The 17,060-nt window shown below is 46.4% G+C and overlaps 1 protein-coding gene across 4 annotated transcripts in view; it reads left to right on the top strand.

Moving 5' to 3' along the window:
• The window catches only part of ARID1A (AT-rich interaction domain 1A), a 77,077-nt gene extending 60,292 nt beyond the window's left edge, over positions 1 to 16,785 (top strand). For 2 of the 4 annotated variants that reach the window (XM_070404445.1, XM_070404447.1), the window contains exons 8-20: positions 423 to 735; positions 2,369 to 2,514; positions 2,605 to 2,714; positions 4,558 to 4,767; positions 7,651 to 7,858; positions 8,984 to 9,116; positions 9,281 to 9,456; positions 9,820 to 9,970; positions 10,052 to 10,189; positions 10,272 to 10,368; positions 10,807 to 11,698; positions 12,051 to 12,181; positions 13,729 to 16,785. In XM_070404445.1, the coding sequence (XP_070260546.1) occupies positions 423 to 735; positions 2,369 to 2,514; positions 2,605 to 2,714; positions 4,558 to 4,767; positions 7,651 to 7,858; positions 8,984 to 9,116; positions 9,281 to 9,456; positions 9,820 to 9,970; positions 10,052 to 10,189; positions 10,272 to 10,368; positions 10,807 to 11,698; positions 12,051 to 12,181; positions 13,729 to 15,459 (4,436 nt within the window). In that variant the 3' untranslated portion in view covers positions 15,460 to 16,785. The remainder of the gene's footprint in view (positions 1 to 422; positions 736 to 2,368; positions 2,515 to 2,604; positions 2,715 to 4,557; positions 4,768 to 7,650; positions 7,859 to 8,983; positions 9,117 to 9,280; positions 9,457 to 9,819; positions 9,971 to 10,051; positions 10,190 to 10,271; positions 10,369 to 10,806; positions 11,699 to 12,050; positions 12,182 to 13,728) is intronic. The other 2 variants (XM_070404446.1, XM_070404449.1) reach the window with 1 other exon arrangement.
• The last annotated feature ends 275 nt before the right edge of the window (positions 16,786 to 17,060 follow it).

Raw genomic sequence — 17,060 nt, forward strand, 5'->3', positions numbered from 1 at the left:
TCCGTTATTATACTTGTTTTTAGTATATTAGTCCTAATAGAATGGATCTTTCTTCAAAATTAGCCCTAGATAGACTAAAGATGAATGTCTTTCGTATAGCATGGGAAAGAAGGTAAGAATGTAGAAAGGAAACAATTCCTGGAGTTGTTGAACCTAGATAGCAGCAAAGCCAGCCTTGCCTGCCAGTCCATCTTGCTCTGTGCTATCTTTAAGATGAGGGGACAACTGAGGCCCATCTTTATATGCTTCTACCCTCCCCTTAATCTTTTTTTTTAATGGGGTAAAATTGGGCTCTTTGTAGACCAAATCTCAAATGATTCCTATTGTTTTTCATCTTTGGAATTTTAGAGTTTGAGCATTAGTGAGTTGCTAATGAGTCACTAATCAAGTCTCTGTGTCTTCTTTCCTTCTTCTTCTCCCAGGAGGCTACCCCAGGCAACCAAACTATAATGCCTTGCCCAATGCTAACTACCCCAGTGCAGGCATGGCTGGAAACATGAACCCTATGGGTGCTGGAGGCCAGATGCATGGGCAGCCTGGTATCCCGCCTTATGGCACCCTCCCTCCAGGGAGAATGAGTCATGCCTCCATGGGCAACCGGCCTTATGGCCCTAACATGGCCAATATGCCACCTCAGGTTGGGTCAGGGATGTGTCCCCCACCAGGGGGCATGAACCGGAAAACTCAAGAAACTGCTGTCGCCATGCATGTTGCTGCCAACTCTATCCAAAACAGGTAAGGCCCGGGAAGTGAAGAGGGCGTTAGTGTAAGGATATAAATTGTAGAATCATTCAGGTCATTGAGATACTTCTGGATCTAAATCATGTCATTATGGTAAATATGCACTTTATTAAGAGCTCTTTAAAAACTAGCCTTTCTTATAGTAAAAACACAACAAAAGTTCTGATTGTTAAATATCATAAATTGGTATCAAATTTCACATGACCAGATATCATATGTAAAGAACTTTATAAAGCACAGATTATTTTGATTCATAAAAAATAAGTCTTCAGAGTTTCTTCATTTCTTCTGTCAATGTAGTTTCTTAGTTTCCAAAATAATACATATGACTTGAATCTGTGGTATAAGAAATAAAGGATGGTAGGGTTGTGATTTGTCATTTTTCCTACTGTTCTGTGTGGTCCTGTGCAGTTGACTCTAGTGCTAAAGTGCAGAAGGCTCATGTGATTTGGTTTAATGACTTGAAGATTCATCTCTTCTTCCTTGGCCATGGGCTTCAGTGAATATGATTCCTCTTTGTTTATTGTTGTTGTTTTTAACATATTTTTATTGGTTTCAGGGAGAGGAAGATAGAAACATCAATGATGAGAGAGAATCATTGATCAGCTGCCTCCTGCACACCCCCTATTGAGGATTGAGCCCGCAACCTGGGCATGTGCCCTGACCAGGAACCAAACCACAACCTCCTGGTTCATAGGTCAACACTCAACCACTGAGCCACACCGGCCTGGCTAATTCCTCTATTTTTGAAGGCACTGTCCTTATACTCCATTATTGGTGCCTATAGTTCTTTTTTTTTTTATTGATTTTTTACAGAGAAGAAGGGAGAGGGATAGAAAGTTAGAAACATCGATGAGAGAGAAACTGCCTCCTACACACCTCCCACTGGAGATGTGCCTGCAACCAAGGTACATGCCCTTGACCAGAATCGAACCCGGGACCCTTCAGTCCGCAGGCCGACGCTCTATCCACTGAGCCAAACCAGTTAGGGCAAATGCCTATAGTTCTTAAAGTGATTAGTCTTATTAGGATGTTAATGAGCCAAGGTAGAATAGTGTGATTGACTGTAACTGTAAAGAGGTGGGTTTAGTTAGTACTTGAGAATGATGAAAGCACAAAGTGTGTAGTGGGCCCATCAAGAAAGAATGCCACACCTTCCCCGCTTCCGCCAAGTGCTTCTGCTGAGGGCTCCAGTTTGGTTGAGGTTGAATGTGACAAAGAGGGTAAAATTGAGCAATACAGGCCTTTTGGCATAGAGAGGGCTCTTTAAATGGAAACACGCTTGACTCTGAAGGTGCCTTAGAGGCTGGTAGTACTTAAGAGACAGGGTAGGACTTCATCCTTCAAGGAGTGTTTCCTTTAAATTGAGCTATGGTTTCCCATTTGGGGCTTGAGCCCTCTTAGAAGCTTTTGTGGGAAGTAGAAGATAAAAATATCTAGGTCAGGTAGTGCGTGATTGTGGTTTGGGGGACCAATACACTTTTTCTTTGTTAGCCTAACTAGATGATCTTGACTCACACAACCCTATGTAGTGCAAGTCCAAATCTGAAAGATTAGTGTCCCTAACTCTGGTCTTTCTCGTGCTCTCTCTCGCTCTTTCTCTCTCTCTTCTCATCTTCTTTCTCAGGCCACCAGGCTACCCCAATATGAATCAAGGGGGTATAATGGGAACTGGACCTCCCTATGGACAAGGGATTAATAGTATGGCTGGCATGATCAACCCTCAGGGACCTCCATATCCAATGGGTGGAACCATGGCCAACAATTCAGCAGGTAAGTCCTAGTCATTGTTCAGCCCAGGGATTTCTTCCAGAGTGATCTTCATGTCACAAACCTATTGAAGAATATTTTTCTTTTTTATAGGGATGGCAGCCAGCCCAGAGATGATGGGCCTTGGAGATGTCAAGTTAACTCCAGCCACCAAAATGAACAACAAGGCTGATGGGACACCCAAGACAGAATCCAAGTCTAAAGTAATGATTTATATCTTGACTCTTCTCAACTTTCTGTCCATCCTTTCCAGTGATAGGAAGAGGGTGATTAGACTTTAGCCTATTATGACACCAAATAGATAGTCTCAGATAAGGTTGTTTCCCCTTCTTATGAAGGGTCCCAGGATAATAGCTCAGTAAATTAGGTTTGAGTTAGTCTATAATGATCTCACAGCTGTCTGTTATAGAGGAAATGCCAGATCTGCAGTGTAGAATTCTCTGTGAAACTGTGCCCCCTGTCCTTGTGCATTGTTAGATGGTATATAACGTGGGCAACAAGTTGCTCTTCTCTTCCTGTACAGTACTAAGAGCAGCAGGAATGGTTGGTGTCCTATATTCTATAAAATGGGAAATGAAGCAGGTGAGGTTTGGTCCTTGGCCTCCCTGTAGGCTGGTACTGAGTGTGCTGGCTGTTGGGTCATGTGGCAACCTGGGGACCTGTTCAGTGTTTGAATCGGTTTGTTTTTTTTAATTCTTTATTAGTTAAGGTATTACAAATGTGTCCTCATCCCCCCGCCCCCCCCCCCCCCCCCCCATGCTCTCATCCCCCTGTTGTCCATGTCCATTGGTTTGGCTTATATGCATGCATACAAGTCCTTTGGTTGATCTCTTCCCCTTGCTCCCTCCCTCCCCTACTTTTCCTCTGGGGATTAATAGTCTGATCGCTGTTTCTCTGTCAGTGTTTGAGTCATTTAAAACATTTCTGCCCTTTGTCATACCTAATTTTCCCTATTTTATAAAGTAGGGGAAATTAAATATCATAGCAGACACTTTCTATGGACTTTCACCTCTGGCTCCCAGACCCTATTAGCCATCCTGTCTTAAGGTGCCATCCAAAGCCTTTCAAGCAGTTGAGAGTCCCTTTCTTGAGAGTAGGTAAAGTTTATTTTTCATTCTAGTCCATCCCATCGTCTCAAGATCATTATTTGAGTTTCTTGAGTTCTCTGAAACAGTCTATAAAAGTGTGTCTAGCCCCTGCCAGGAGCTCAGTTAGTTGGATCGTCATCCTGTACACCAAAATGGTTGTGGGTTCGATCCCCAGTCGGGGTGCATACAGGAGGCAGCTGATCAATGTCTCTCTCTCTCTCTCTCTCTCTCTCTCTCTATTCCTCCCCGCCTCCCCCCCCCCCCCCCCCCCCTTTCTCCTCTCCCTTCCTCTCTCTCTGTGAAAATCAATAAAAACATCCTTGGGTGAGGATTTATTTAAAAAGAGTGTGTACTGGGTAGTGGTAGTGATATTGATGTCAGCTGGACAAGGATTTGACACTCAGCCCTTCTACTTAAAAGCTATGAGATCGTAGACATGGCCTCCTTGTGCCTGCTTTTTTATCTTTTAAGAGGAAGATAATTTATAATGCCTAATATGTAAAGGCATCTAGCACAGCACCTAAAGCAGTGGTTCTCAACCTTCTGGCCCTTTAAATACAGTTCCTCATGTTGTGACCCAACCATAAAATTATTTTCATTGCTACTTCATAACTGTAATGTTGCTACTGTTATGAATCGTAATGTCAATATCTGATATGCAGGATGGTCTTAGGCGACCCCTGTGAAAGGGTCGTTTGACCGCCAAAGGGGTCGCGACCCACAGGTTGAGAACCGCTGACCTAAAGGGTAATATATATAGTCAGTATTTTCCTTCCTTTACAGGAAGAGGTCTACCTGTCTATCTTTTGGCCTTTCAGCCTTACAAAAGCAGGGCAGGTGATAGTAACCATCCCAGAATAAGAAGCTTTATCACTGCCCTAATTAAGGAACTTCTAAGACCCTTAGCATAGTCTTTGAATGTAACCAGTTCCTAAGAATCTTGACCTGCCCCTTCCAGAAATCCAGTTCTTCTACTACAACCAATGAGAAGATCACCAAGTTGTATGAGCTGGGTGGTGAGCCTGAGAGGAAGATGTGGGTGGACCGTTATCTGGCCTTCACGGAGGAGAAGGCCATGGGCATGACAAATCTGCCTGCTGTGGGTAGGAAACCTCTGGACCTCTATCGCCTGTATGTGTCTGTGAAGGAGATTGGTGGATTGACTCAGGTGAGTGCCTAGGACTTGGCTTCCCCTGTGTTTTCAACAAGCCTCTCTCAAGATACTAAGTGGCTTTACCTGGCTTTACCCTCTCCTGCTCTCTGAGTCACATACTGACAGACCTGGGAGCAAGGGCTTCTAGAAAATAAGGCTTCCAAAAGGCTGAGACTTCCCTGGGTAGGATGAAGTATTAGCATTACATTTACTATATGTCTGGGGTCCCACTGGGTTACAAAGATGGGAAAAGTCTGTGGGCAATTCTGATTCCCTGGGAGGCAGTCTGGCATAGTAGACAATAGCAAGATTCAGAGAGATAGGCCTGGTTTTTAAACCTGACTTAGCCACTTATATGTGACCTCAATAAAGGTTCATAACCACTCAGCCCTAACATTTCTTATTTTTAAAATAGTGACAGTGTATCCTGCTAGACTGTCTAAAGCTAGAAGTAATAAAGCTTTCAGCAAGATTTCTGCCACATAAATTGGTCTGCAAGATGGTACAGGGGCAGCCAGAGTAGTTGCTGACCCTTTCCAGGAAACTTTGCAGTAAAGATGAGATTTCAGGAGCTATTTAATAGAAACTGTTTGTGAAGGGGGAAGTAGGTGGGAAATTGTGTTTAATTAGTTACTCTGCATGGGTGACTGAAGAGAATGAATTCATCTCTGCTACAAACATCTGAACTGAATACCACCCTGAGCCTTGCCTCTACCCTGATACCTTACAGCTTTGTTTTACTCTCAGCCCAAGAGGCAAACAGGTGAGGCAATGCTGACAGCACACTGTGGCTTGCAAACTTTTCCTCCAGTGTGTGTTCTGTAGTCATCAGACCAGGAGCCTGCTGTTGGTCCTGAGTTTGTGGCTGAGCTCAGGGGAGTTGTGGCTGGGAGGGATGTATTCCAAACCTTCTAAATCAGAAGAGGAAAACAGCTGTCACCAGCAGAAAAGAAAGTGATTGGAATGAAGCCAACCAACAGTCAGTTATGAATTCCTTCTCCCTTCAGGCTTAATTTCCCTCCCCCACAAAGGAAAACAAAACAAAACAAGACACGTGTGCACCACCACATAAGTGGCGTGGGAAGCAAAGCCACAGAGGCTTCTGAAGTGACCCTGAGCTTATTCCTGCTGTTCTCCTTGGTGCTAGTTCTCACACACAGTCCTCTCCTGCCTATAAAGAAAGGAGGGAGTATTGGGTTAGGTTTGGCATACTTTTAATTGTGTGAGCGTCTGAATTTAAGATGAGTTAGTACAGAGAGAATCCCAAAGCTTAGGCCTGTCTTAGTTTACAAAAGGATGCCAACCTTTTAGATGCTATGTTGTAATTGAACTCTAAAGACAGTGCAGAGAAGAAACAGTGCTGTTAGAAGTTAGTTTGTGAAGGCTCCAGAAAGGCAAAAGTTCTGAGCTTTTCTGCAACATTTGTAAGTAGGGTTTAGGTAGAGGGAGGAGCCATTCCAGTTGACTGGCCCAGGTGGCCTGAAGATGGAAGTCTGGGATGTACGCTACCAACACCATCTCCAACCTTCAAAGTTCAGCTCAGCTCAGTTGTTACCTTCTCTAGGAAGTTTTCCTGGTCACCTTCCCTCCATCTAGATCAGTGATGGCGAACCTTTTGAGCTCAGCGTGTCAGCATTTTGAAAAACCCTAACTTAACTTTGGTGCCGTGTCACATACAGAACTTTTTTGATATTTGCAACCATAGTAAAACAAAGATTTATATTTTTGATATTTATTTTATATATTTAAATGCCATTTAACAAAGAAAAGTCAACCAAAAAAATGAGTTCGCATGTCACTTCTGACACGCGTGTCATAGGTTCGCCATCACTGATCTCGATGGTTCTTCTCTTCCTTATCACTCTTCTCTCTGGTATCATTAGTACCAGGTCAACAGGTATCACAACATACTGAATTTCCTTTGTGGATTGGGACTGGAAAGCCAATGTTCCCCGCCCTTGAGAGGCAAATAAGCATCTATGATAATAAAAGCGGAATATGCTAATTAGACTGGAAGTCCTTCTGGACAAAGCCGGGGCTGTGAGGGAAGCCTGGGTCCCGGGTGCCTGGGTGCCTGGGTGCCTGCCTGCGGCCGGAGGGAAGCCCTGGTGCCGGGTGCTTGAGGGAATCCACTGCCGGCAGCCGGGGGAAGGAAGGCCTACTCTTGCAGGAATTGCGTGCATCGGGTCTCTAGTAGAATACATGAAGAAGGAGACCTGCCTGACTAGAGCAGAAAGGGTAACTAAAGGGATTGGAAATGGTGTGTCCTAAAGCTGAGGCAAGGAGGCAGGACTAAGCTGGCTTCTGAGAAGGCACAAAAGAAGTTACAGGGTCCCGAGCATTTGGGTAATCAGGACAGTGACTAGTGAGGGAAAGGGGCTTGTAGTTACACGTCACTGAGATGCAGGGGAGTAGAGAGGCATAGGAATGTCAAATTTACAAGGAGCCTCACACTGAAGGAAAAAAAAAATCAAATGTGAAAAGCCCCAGTTTGACAAAGTAAGTCAAGCAGGGTGATGTTGATTACTACACAGCTCCATTTTATAAAATGTTCATTTTTATTGGTACATTTAAAATAGGATTCGGATTTGATGGTGATTGCACATACTTTTTCAGCAGTACACATGTACAGACCATACCTTCTTAATTCTGTTCTCTAATAGGTATGTGAAATCTGCCCTGATAGTTGCAGTGACCTGTGGGATAGAGCCTACTGAGAGTAGAGGATAGCCAGCACAAATTTAATGTTTATTGTGGATTGTCCACCAAGTGGAGTTAATAACTTTTGTGGTTAACTGAGAATTGTGATTCTACAAGAGATGGGTACCTAGTAATCTGATGGGGGTTGGGACTTGTGGGCAGGAAGATGTACCCTGGCTTTTCTGGTTGCTTGTGCAGGTCAACAAGAACAAAAAATGGCGGGAACTTGCGACCAACCTCAATGTCGGCACCTCAAGCAGTGCTGCCAGCTCCTTGAAAAAGCAGTACATCCAGTGTCTCTATGCCTTTGAGTGTAAGATTGAACGTGGAGAAGATCCTCCCCCAGACATCTTTGCAGCTGCTGATTCCAAGAAGTCCCAGCCCAAGATCCAGCCTCCCTCTCCAGGTAGGGGTTGGGTGAGCTCCACCAAGGCTCACCCTTCAAAGGTAGTATTCAAGTGTCCAGTCCCCTTGTTCACCAGCACCTGCCACCAGGATGTATGCTCTGCTCTGCCCTGCCCTATCACACGGGATGTAATAGGTTGGCAGACTAAAGAACAGGCTGTGGCGACTCCCTTGGGAAGTAGTCTGCAGCAACCCTTAAGTTTTAATTTTCATTGTGTACCTGGCATCTTGCCAAGTGTTTGTAAACTAGAGAGTGGGAGGGATATTAGAGGAGTGGCAAAATTGACAATAGCAGTGAGGCAAGACCATCTGGGAGCTTTGGCCCATTGATGTCAGTGCCTTAGAATGCAGCTCAGACTAGAGCCCTGAATTCCCCGAAGAGCTGAGATGGTAATGAATGGGAAGGAAATGGTGGGGAGAGGATATGAATGGAACTCTGATGGGAGTGCCTCTGCCAGTGCTCCTTTCTGAGAGGAGTCTGGGCCCTGGGCAAGCATGGGAAAGCCAGGACTCCTAGAAGATTGCTGTAAACACATGTGCTCTGGTGTTGACCTCCGAGCGTGTAATGAGTGCCTGAGATGACTCATCAGCTGGAGAGGCTCAAGCAGTGGGATATCTGCTTCTGGGAATGGTAACTAATAGAAACATTAATTACTGGTGATTCTGTGCTCTTCAGCTTAGAGGAACATTTGAACCTGAGTGGTGACACTGCTAGATGCTTCAGAATAGGAGCTCCTAGGCTCCTAATGTGCACTGCTAGTTTGGGTCTCCCCTACCCACGATTCCAGGGGCTTTGACTGGGAGCTTATCCGCCAGCATTACATGGTGAGACCCGGTCCTTGGAGGGAAGTAAAGTAGTCAGGGAAGCTGGCAGAGACTCAAGGAGTCAACAGCATGGTGATGGCTTCATCACACCACTCCTATTCTCCAAATGTGAAACAGCAAGTACCATGATAGAGCCCTCAAATTCCCTGACCTGGCCTTGAGATTCCCTGTGGAGAAAGGTGATTAAGGCTTTAAAGATGCTAACTTTACCCTTATAGCAATGTTTTCTGAAGAGATCCCCGGGTGTATATTTCTGTGAGAGAGAAACACTTTCCTGCTCACCCTTCATCTTTGTTCACAGCTGGATCAGGGTCTATGCAGGGACCACAGACACCTCAGTCAACCAGCAGTTCCATGGCAGAAGGGGGAGACCTGAAGCCACCAACTCCAGCATCTACACCACATAGTCAGATCCCTCCCTTGCCAGGCATGAGGTAAGGCCACAAGCAGGGCAGGTGGTTTGGGGAACCCTAGGCAGAAGTCCATGAGCTCCTATGCAGCCTGGTGACTCTGCTGTCCAGCCAGTGACTCTCATGTGTCCTGTGTTATCAGAGGAATTGCTTTATTTGGGATTTAATTGACTTTTCTTATTCTGGAGCAGGAGCAATTCAGTCGGGATTCAGGATGCTTTTCCTGATGGAAGTGACCCCACATTCCAGAAACGGAATTCCATGACTCCAAACCCTGGGTACCAGCCCAGTATGAATACCTCTGACATGATGGGTCGCATGTCCTATGAGCCAAATAAGGATCCTTATGGCAGCATGAGGAAAGGTGACCAGTTGTTGTTGGCCTTGTACTTTTGAGGACAGAGCCAGGGAAGTGGGATGATAGCTTGAGAGTAGTTCAGGGTTCTGGTTGAGCCATCCTCTGAGATAAGGCATTTTTAAACCTAACTATCCCTCTTTATCCCTGCCTCCTTATCTTCCTCTCCCTGGTCTCATCTTCTTACCCCTTAACAAGTGCGTGTTCTTTGCTGAATAAGGCCTCTTTAGATCTCTGTTTTAAACCTGTCAGGAAAACAAAAGAAACAACCTTGAGCTCTGAAGAGGCCATGGGTCTTTGGGGCAAGCAAAGTGTAGATTGCTAGGCTTGCTCACCTACCAGTTTGCTCACTGCCTGCCTTTCTACACCCAGCTCCAGGGAGCGATCCCTTCATGTCCTCAGGGCAGGGCCCCAACGGCGGGATGGGGGACCCTTACAGCCGAGCTGCCGGCCCTGGGCTAGCAAATGTGGCAATGGGACCACGACAGCACTATCCTTATGGAGGTCCTTATGACAGAGTGAGGTAAGCATGACCCCCACTCCTGTCTCACCCCAGAACCCCACGGCTATAGTGGATTCCACATGCTTCTTTGCTTTTGTTTAGGACGGAGCCTGGAATAGGACCTGATGGAAACATGGGGAGCACTGGAGCCCCACAGCCGAATCTCATGCCTTCCAACCCAGACTCGGGGATGTATTCTCCTAGCCGCTACCCCCAACAGCAGCAGCAACAGCAGCAACGGTGAGTGAAGCCTGGTGTCAGTGCTCCTGTGCCTCTGGCTTTGTCATTTCCTACACTGATCCTGTTTTTCTCTCTCCTGCAGACATGATTCCTATGGCAATCAGTTCTCCACGCAAGCCACCCCTTCCGGCAGCCCCTTCCCCAGCCAGCAGACCACAATGTATCAGCAGCAGCAGCAGGTGAGGAGGGTGGACTGACACACAGAGATCCAGTTAGAAAACTGAGGTGGAAAGTCTAAGCAGCTCCCTAGATACTTTGGTGGTCTCCCACCCAAATAGCCAGCTCTGCCTAAAGAGCCAAGTCCACAATCTCTTCTCTATTTGGAGTCCAGTCCAATTTCTGGTTCTCCAACGGGGCTAGAAACAGGCCTTATTTTGATTTTTGAACTTTTCTTTGTTTTTCTGCTTACAGCAAGGGAGAGCCGGAAGGGAATAGAAAATGACTCTTGCTTTCAGAGATAATTTGTAAACATTATTCCTTTGTTCTCTTGGCGTCTGCGTCTTCTCGAGGGGCAGAAGCAAGTCCAGTGTCTAGTATCGCCAGCCATCTTGGCAGCTGTGGTTCTTGAGTCCCTGAGTGCAAAGTATTAACTTCCCCTCTGATTGTTCCTGTTTTAGAATTACAAGCGGCCGATGGATAGCACATACGGCCCTACTGCCAAGCGGCACGAAGGGGAGATGTACAGTGTGCCATACAGCACTGGGCAGGGGCAGCCCCAGCAGCAGCAGTTGCCGCCAGCCCAGCCCCAGCCCGCCAGCCAACAACAAGCTGCCCAGCCTTCCCCTCAGCAAGATGTGTACAACCAGTATGGCAATGCATATCCTACCACTGCCACCGCTGCTACTGAGCGCCGGCCAGCAAGTGGCCCCCAGAACCAGTTTCCATTCCAGTTTGGCCGAGACCGTGTCTCGGCACCCCCTGGCTCCAGTGCCCAGCAGAACATGCCACCACAAATGATGGGTGGCCCCATACAGGCATCTGCTGAGGTTGCTCAGCAAAGCACCATGTGGCAAGGGCGTAATGACATGACCTACAATTACGCCAACAGGCAGAGCACGGGCTCTGCCCCCCAGGGCCCTGCCTATCATGGTGTGAACCGAACAGATGAAATGCTGCATACAGATCAGAGGGCCAACCATGAAGGCTCATGGCCTTCCCATGGCACACGCCAGCCTCCATATGGTCCCTCTGCTCCCGTGCCCGCCATGACAAGGCCCCCTCCTTCCAACTACCAGCCCCCACCAAGCATGCAGAATCACATTCCTCAGGTATCCAGCCCTGCTCCCCTGCCCCGGCCAATGGAGAACCGCACCTCTCCTAGCAAGTCTCCATTCCTGCACTCTGGGATGAAGATGCAAAAGGCAGGCCCCCCCGTACCTGCCTCTCACATAGCACCTGCCCCTGTGCAGCCCCCCATGATTCGGCGGGACATCACCTTCCCACCTGGCTCTGTTGAAGCCACACAGCCTGTTTTGAAGCAGAGGAGGCGACTCACCATGAAAGACATCGGTAAGGAAACCTCTCTGGGTTGTGTAATCTGCCCCTTTCCATGTTATCCATTGTTCTCTCTCCTGATATTCTGGATGAGGTTAAATCTGGTTGTGTTGACTAAAACAGAACCAAAGAAATTTGAGTAAGGAAGAAATGAGCTGATTTCGGGCTTTTACTTGAAGGAATTGCTATCCAGTGATGTCCTAAGAGGGCCTAGAAGCCATGAGGAGCAGATGTGTGTCATCTTTCAGATAGAAACTGCCTACATTTGCTACCTTCATAGTAGCCTGACTGATGGGCCAGCACTGGGATTGACCACCTCCAGCCAACCTAGGCTTGGTGGATGGATGACATAGTGGTTTTGTTTCAGGAACTCCAGAGGCATGGCGGGTAATGATGTCCCTCAAGTCTGGGCTGCTGGCAGAGAGCACATGGGCATTAGACACCATTAACATCCTGCTGTATGATGACAACAGCATCATGACCTTCAACCTCAGTCAGGTGAGTACAGGTGCCTGGGGAAGGTTGGAGGTTTGGGAGGGCCTAGGCCAGTGATGGCGAACCTATGACACGCGTGTCAGAGGTGACACACGAACTTATTTTTTTGGTTGATTTTTCTTTGTTAAATGGCATTTAAATATGTAAAATAAATAGCAAAAATATAAGTCTTTGTTTTACTATGGTTGCAAATATCAAAACATTTCTATATGTGACATGGCACCAGAGTTAAGTTAGGGTTTTTCAAAATGCTGACACGCCCAGCTCAAAAGGTTCGCTGGCCTAGGCCCTAGGATCTTATTTAAGCTGATGATGCTAAGTGACACAGGGAATTAAGCTATCCCCAGCCAATATGGTCACCTCTATCTTGCTCCCTCTTTGATGTCTTCCATGCCAATACGTTGCCACTGGCCATTGGCTCAGAATACTGAGAACAATAATAATTTGTATGAGGTATCAGGATTGAAAGAGAATTTGAGAGAAACTCTTTGGTATCGGTAAGAAATGCAGATTCTGTTGTCAGCGAGGACACCCATGTTTTCTAGACTACCAAGAAGAACCTGTGGTCTTCATCAATGAGCAGAAGAGTTTCTTTTCCCTTTTTTAATTTCATCCACTCTGAATAGAAGAGATCTTTGTTGACCCCGTTTTCCTAAGGTGTAGAATGGGAAGTGCTGGGGGCCAGGGAGCAGTGAAGGTTAATGATGTTCTTGCAGAGGTGATTCTCCAGGCCCTCTCTCCACAGGACATGAATCTTGAGTTTTCCCAGTAACTCTTTCTTTTGATCATTCTTAGTACCTACCAACCAACCCATCTATCAAGGAGCTGACTAAGGGGGAATTGTTATTAATAGTTACTGTTTCTTGTGCCACCACTTTGTGCCAAGTTCTTCATATTTTCTTTCACGTCATACAACAGTCTTCTGAGGCAGATGTCGCCACTTAGAGATGAGTACATAGGCTCAAAGTCTTATCTTTGCCTAAGTTCACACAGCTGTTAACCGAGTCTTTCTGATTCTAAAACCTGACTTTATGTCTTGCATAATTTTGCCTCCCATGAGAAAGTAAAAGAATATTGATTGAGCAATTTCCATATTCCAGGCATTTGATATATTCCATTTAGACCTCAGAACAATCCTGTAAAGTTTAGAAATTTCTGGAAAGATGAAAAAACTACAGTTTAGAAAGTTAAGTCACCAAGCTAGTTCCTGGAAAAGCCAGAATTCAGACCTAGATCTTTCTAATTCTAAAGTCCTTATTTTTTCCATTCTGTTATACCATTCGACCAGAAATTGATCTGAGTGGAAATTAGTGTTTTCTTGTAGAGATAAATGGCCTGCCGATACAGGATCCGAGCTGGAATTTGGGTCCCCCTAGTACCAGCTTGGAGCAATGTTTGGTGAACCAAAGCCTCATCCTACTCATTATGTTGCCTGAGCTATGTAGTACTGCATTCCCTCTCTCTGCTCATGTTGTGAGGGTCATCCCACCATGCCTAGATTTGGGCTCCACTCTTCTCCCTTAATTTATTTCCTGCTCTTTCTCTTTTAGCTCCCAGGGTTGCTAGAGCTCCTTGTGGAATATTTCCGGCGTTGCCTGATTGAGATCTTTGGCATTTTAAAGGAATATGAGGTGGGTGACCCAGGGCAGAGAACACTACTGGACCCTGGGAGATGCAGCAAGGTGTCTAGTCCAGTCCCTGTGGAGGGGGAGGATGAGGAAGACCTTCTAGGTCCTAAACTAGAAGAGAAAGAAGAAGAGGAAGTAGTTGAAAATGATGAGGAGATGGCCTTTTCAAGCAAAGACAAGGCAGCCTCAGAGAATAGTGAGGAGAAACTTATTAGTAAGTTTGACAAGCTTCCAGTAAAGATCGTGCAGAAGAATGACCCGTTTGTGGTGGACTGCTCAGATAAGCTTGGGCGTGTGCAGGAGTTTGACAGTGGCCTGCTGCACTGGCGGATTGGTGGGGGGGACACCACTGAGCATATCCAGACCCACTTTGAGAGCAAGACAGAGCTGCTGCCGACCCGGCCTCATGTGCCCTGCCTACCAGTCACCCGGAAGCATGTCACAGCAGCAGAGGGTACTTCAGGGACAACAGAACAGAAGGGCCCCCCACCTGATGGCCCTCCAGAAAAACGGATCACAGCCACTATGGATGATATGTTGTCCACCCGATCTAGCACGTTGACTGAGGAGGGAGCTAAAAGTGCAGAGGCTCCCAAGGAGAGCAGCAAGTTTCCATTTGGCATCAGCCCAGCACAGAGCCACCGGAACATCAAGATCCTAGAGGATGAACCCCACAGTAAAGATGAGACCCCACTGTGTACCCTTCTGGACTGGCAGGATTCCCTTGCCAAGCGCTGCGTCTGTGTCTCCAATACCATCCGAAGCCTGTCATTTGTGCCAGGTAACGACTTTGAGATGTCCAAACACCCAGGGCTGCTGCTGATCCTGGGCAAGCTGATCCTTCTACACCATAAGCATCCAGAACGGAAGCAGGCACCACTAACTTATGAGAAGGAGGAGGAGCAGGACCAAGGGGTGAGCTGCAACAAAGTGGAGTGGTGGTGGGACTGCTTGGAGATGCTCCGGGAAAACACCTTGGTCACACTAGCCAACATCTCGGGGCAGTTGGACCTCTCCCCGTACCCTGAGAGCATTTGTCTGCCTGTCCTGGATGGACTCCTACACTGGGCAGTCTGCCCCTCAGCTGAAGCCCAGGACCCCTTCTCCACCCTGGGCCCCAATGCCGTCCTCTCTCCCCAGAGACTGGTCTTGGAAACCCTCAGCAAACTCAGCATCCAGGACAACAATGTGGACCTGATCCTGGCCACACCCCCCTTCAGCCGCCTGGAGAAGTTGTATAGCACCATGGTGCGCTTCCTCAGTGACCGAAAGAACCCAGTGTGCCGGGAGATGGCCGTGGTACTGCTGGCCAACCTGGCGCAGGGAGACAGCCTGGCAGCCCGTGCCATCGCCGTGCAGAAGGGCAGCATCGGCAACCTCCTGGGCTTCCTGGAGGACAGCCTTGCTGCCACGCAGTTCCAGCAGAGCCAGGCGAGCCTGCTCCACATGCAGAACCCCCCCTTTGAGCCAACTAGTGTGGACATGATGCGGCGGGCTGCCCGTGCGCTGCTGGCCCTGGCCAAGGTGGACGAGAACCACTCAGAGTTCACGCTGTATGAGTCACGGCTGTTGGACATCTCGGTCTCACCATTGATGAACTCATTGGTTTCACAAGTCATTTGTGATGTACTGTTTTTGATTGGCCAGTCATGACAGCCGTGGGACACCTCCCTCCCTGTGTGCGTGTGCGTGTGTGGAGAACTTAGAAACTGACTGTTGCCCTTTATTTATGCAAAACACCTCAGAATCCAGTTTACCCTGTGCTGTCCAGCTTCTCCCTTGGGAAAAAAGTCTCCTATTTCTCTTTCTTCCCAGTTCCCCTCACCTTTCTACCTTTCTGTTCCTTGTCCTCACTCCCTCAGGACCCTACCCTATTTGAAAAGACAAAGCTCTGCCTACATAGAAGACTTTTTTATTTTAACCAAAGTTACTGTTGTTTACAGTGAGTTTGGGGAAAAAAAATAAAATAAAAATGGCTTTCCCGGTCCTTGCATCAACGGGATGCCACATTTCATAACTGTTTTTAATGGTTAAAAAAAAAAGGAAAAAAATACAAAAAAAACCCTCTGAAGGACAAAAAGGTGACTGCTGAACTGTGTGTGGTTTATTGTTGTACATTCACAATCTTGCAGAAGCCGAGAAGTTCGAAGTTGTGGACAGACCCTGTTCACTGGAGAGGCCTGTGCAGTAGAGTGTAGACCCTTTCATGTACTGTACTGTACACCTGATACTGTAAACATACTGTAATAATAATGTCTCACATGGAAACAAGAGAAAAAACCGCTGGGTCAGCAGCAAGCTGTAGTTTTTAAAAATGTTTTTAGTTAAACGTTGAGGAGAAAAAAAAAAGGCTTTTCCCCCAAAGTATCATGTGTGAACCTACAACACCCTGACCTCTTTCTCTCCTCCTTGATTGTATGAATAACCCTGAGATCACCTCTTAGAACTGGTTTTAACCTTTAGCTGCAGCCACTGTGCTGCCACGTGTGTATATATATGACGTTGTACATTGCACATACCCTTGGGTCCCCACAGTTTGGTCCCCCTCCCCGCTACCCCTTTATAGTATGACGAGTTAACAAGTTGGTGACCTGCACAAAGCGAGACACAGCTATTTAATCTCTTGCCAGACATCGCCCCTCCTGGCGCGATGCTGTACAGGTCTCTGTAAAAAGTCCTTGCTGTCTCAGCAGCCAATCAACTTATAGTTTATTTTTTTCTGGGTTTTTGTTCTGTTTTGTTTTCTTTCTAATCGAGGTGTGAAAAAGTTCTAGGTTCAGTCAAAGTTCCTGATGAAGAAACACAATTGAGATTTTTTCAGTGATAAAATCTGCATATTTGTATTTCAAACAATGTAGCTAAAACTTGATGTAAATTCCTCCTTTTTTCCTTTTTTGGCTTAATGAATATCATTTATTCAGTATGAAATCTTTATACTATATGTTCCACGTGTTAAGAATAAATGTACATTAAATCTTGGTAAGACGTTTGTGAGGCTTTTTGTTGTTTTCAAACTATTTAAAAGTTTAACCCTTTGGGGGTGTGGTTCCTGATCTTGCAATTCTCCCTTGTTATGCACTCTCTAAAAGGTAGCATCCTGGACCCTGTCATTTCTGCATCATATTTTACTTTACTTTCCATGGTGTAAGTTTAAATTTAAGAAAGCTGAGATTTCACCTGCAAGAGGAAGTTTTAGGCATTAAAAGCATGTTAGCTTCTTGAAATAAAGTGAGTTTAAATAGCCAAAGAAACTG

This window comes from Myotis yumanensis, unplaced genomic scaffold (assembly GCF_028538775.1).
Source record: "Myotis yumanensis isolate MYYU_CA2020_CCGP unplaced genomic scaffold, mMyoYum1.0.hap1 SCAF_2, whole genome shotgun sequence".
Taxonomy (NCBI): domain Eukaryota; kingdom Metazoa; phylum Chordata; class Mammalia; order Chiroptera; family Vespertilionidae; genus Myotis; species Myotis yumanensis.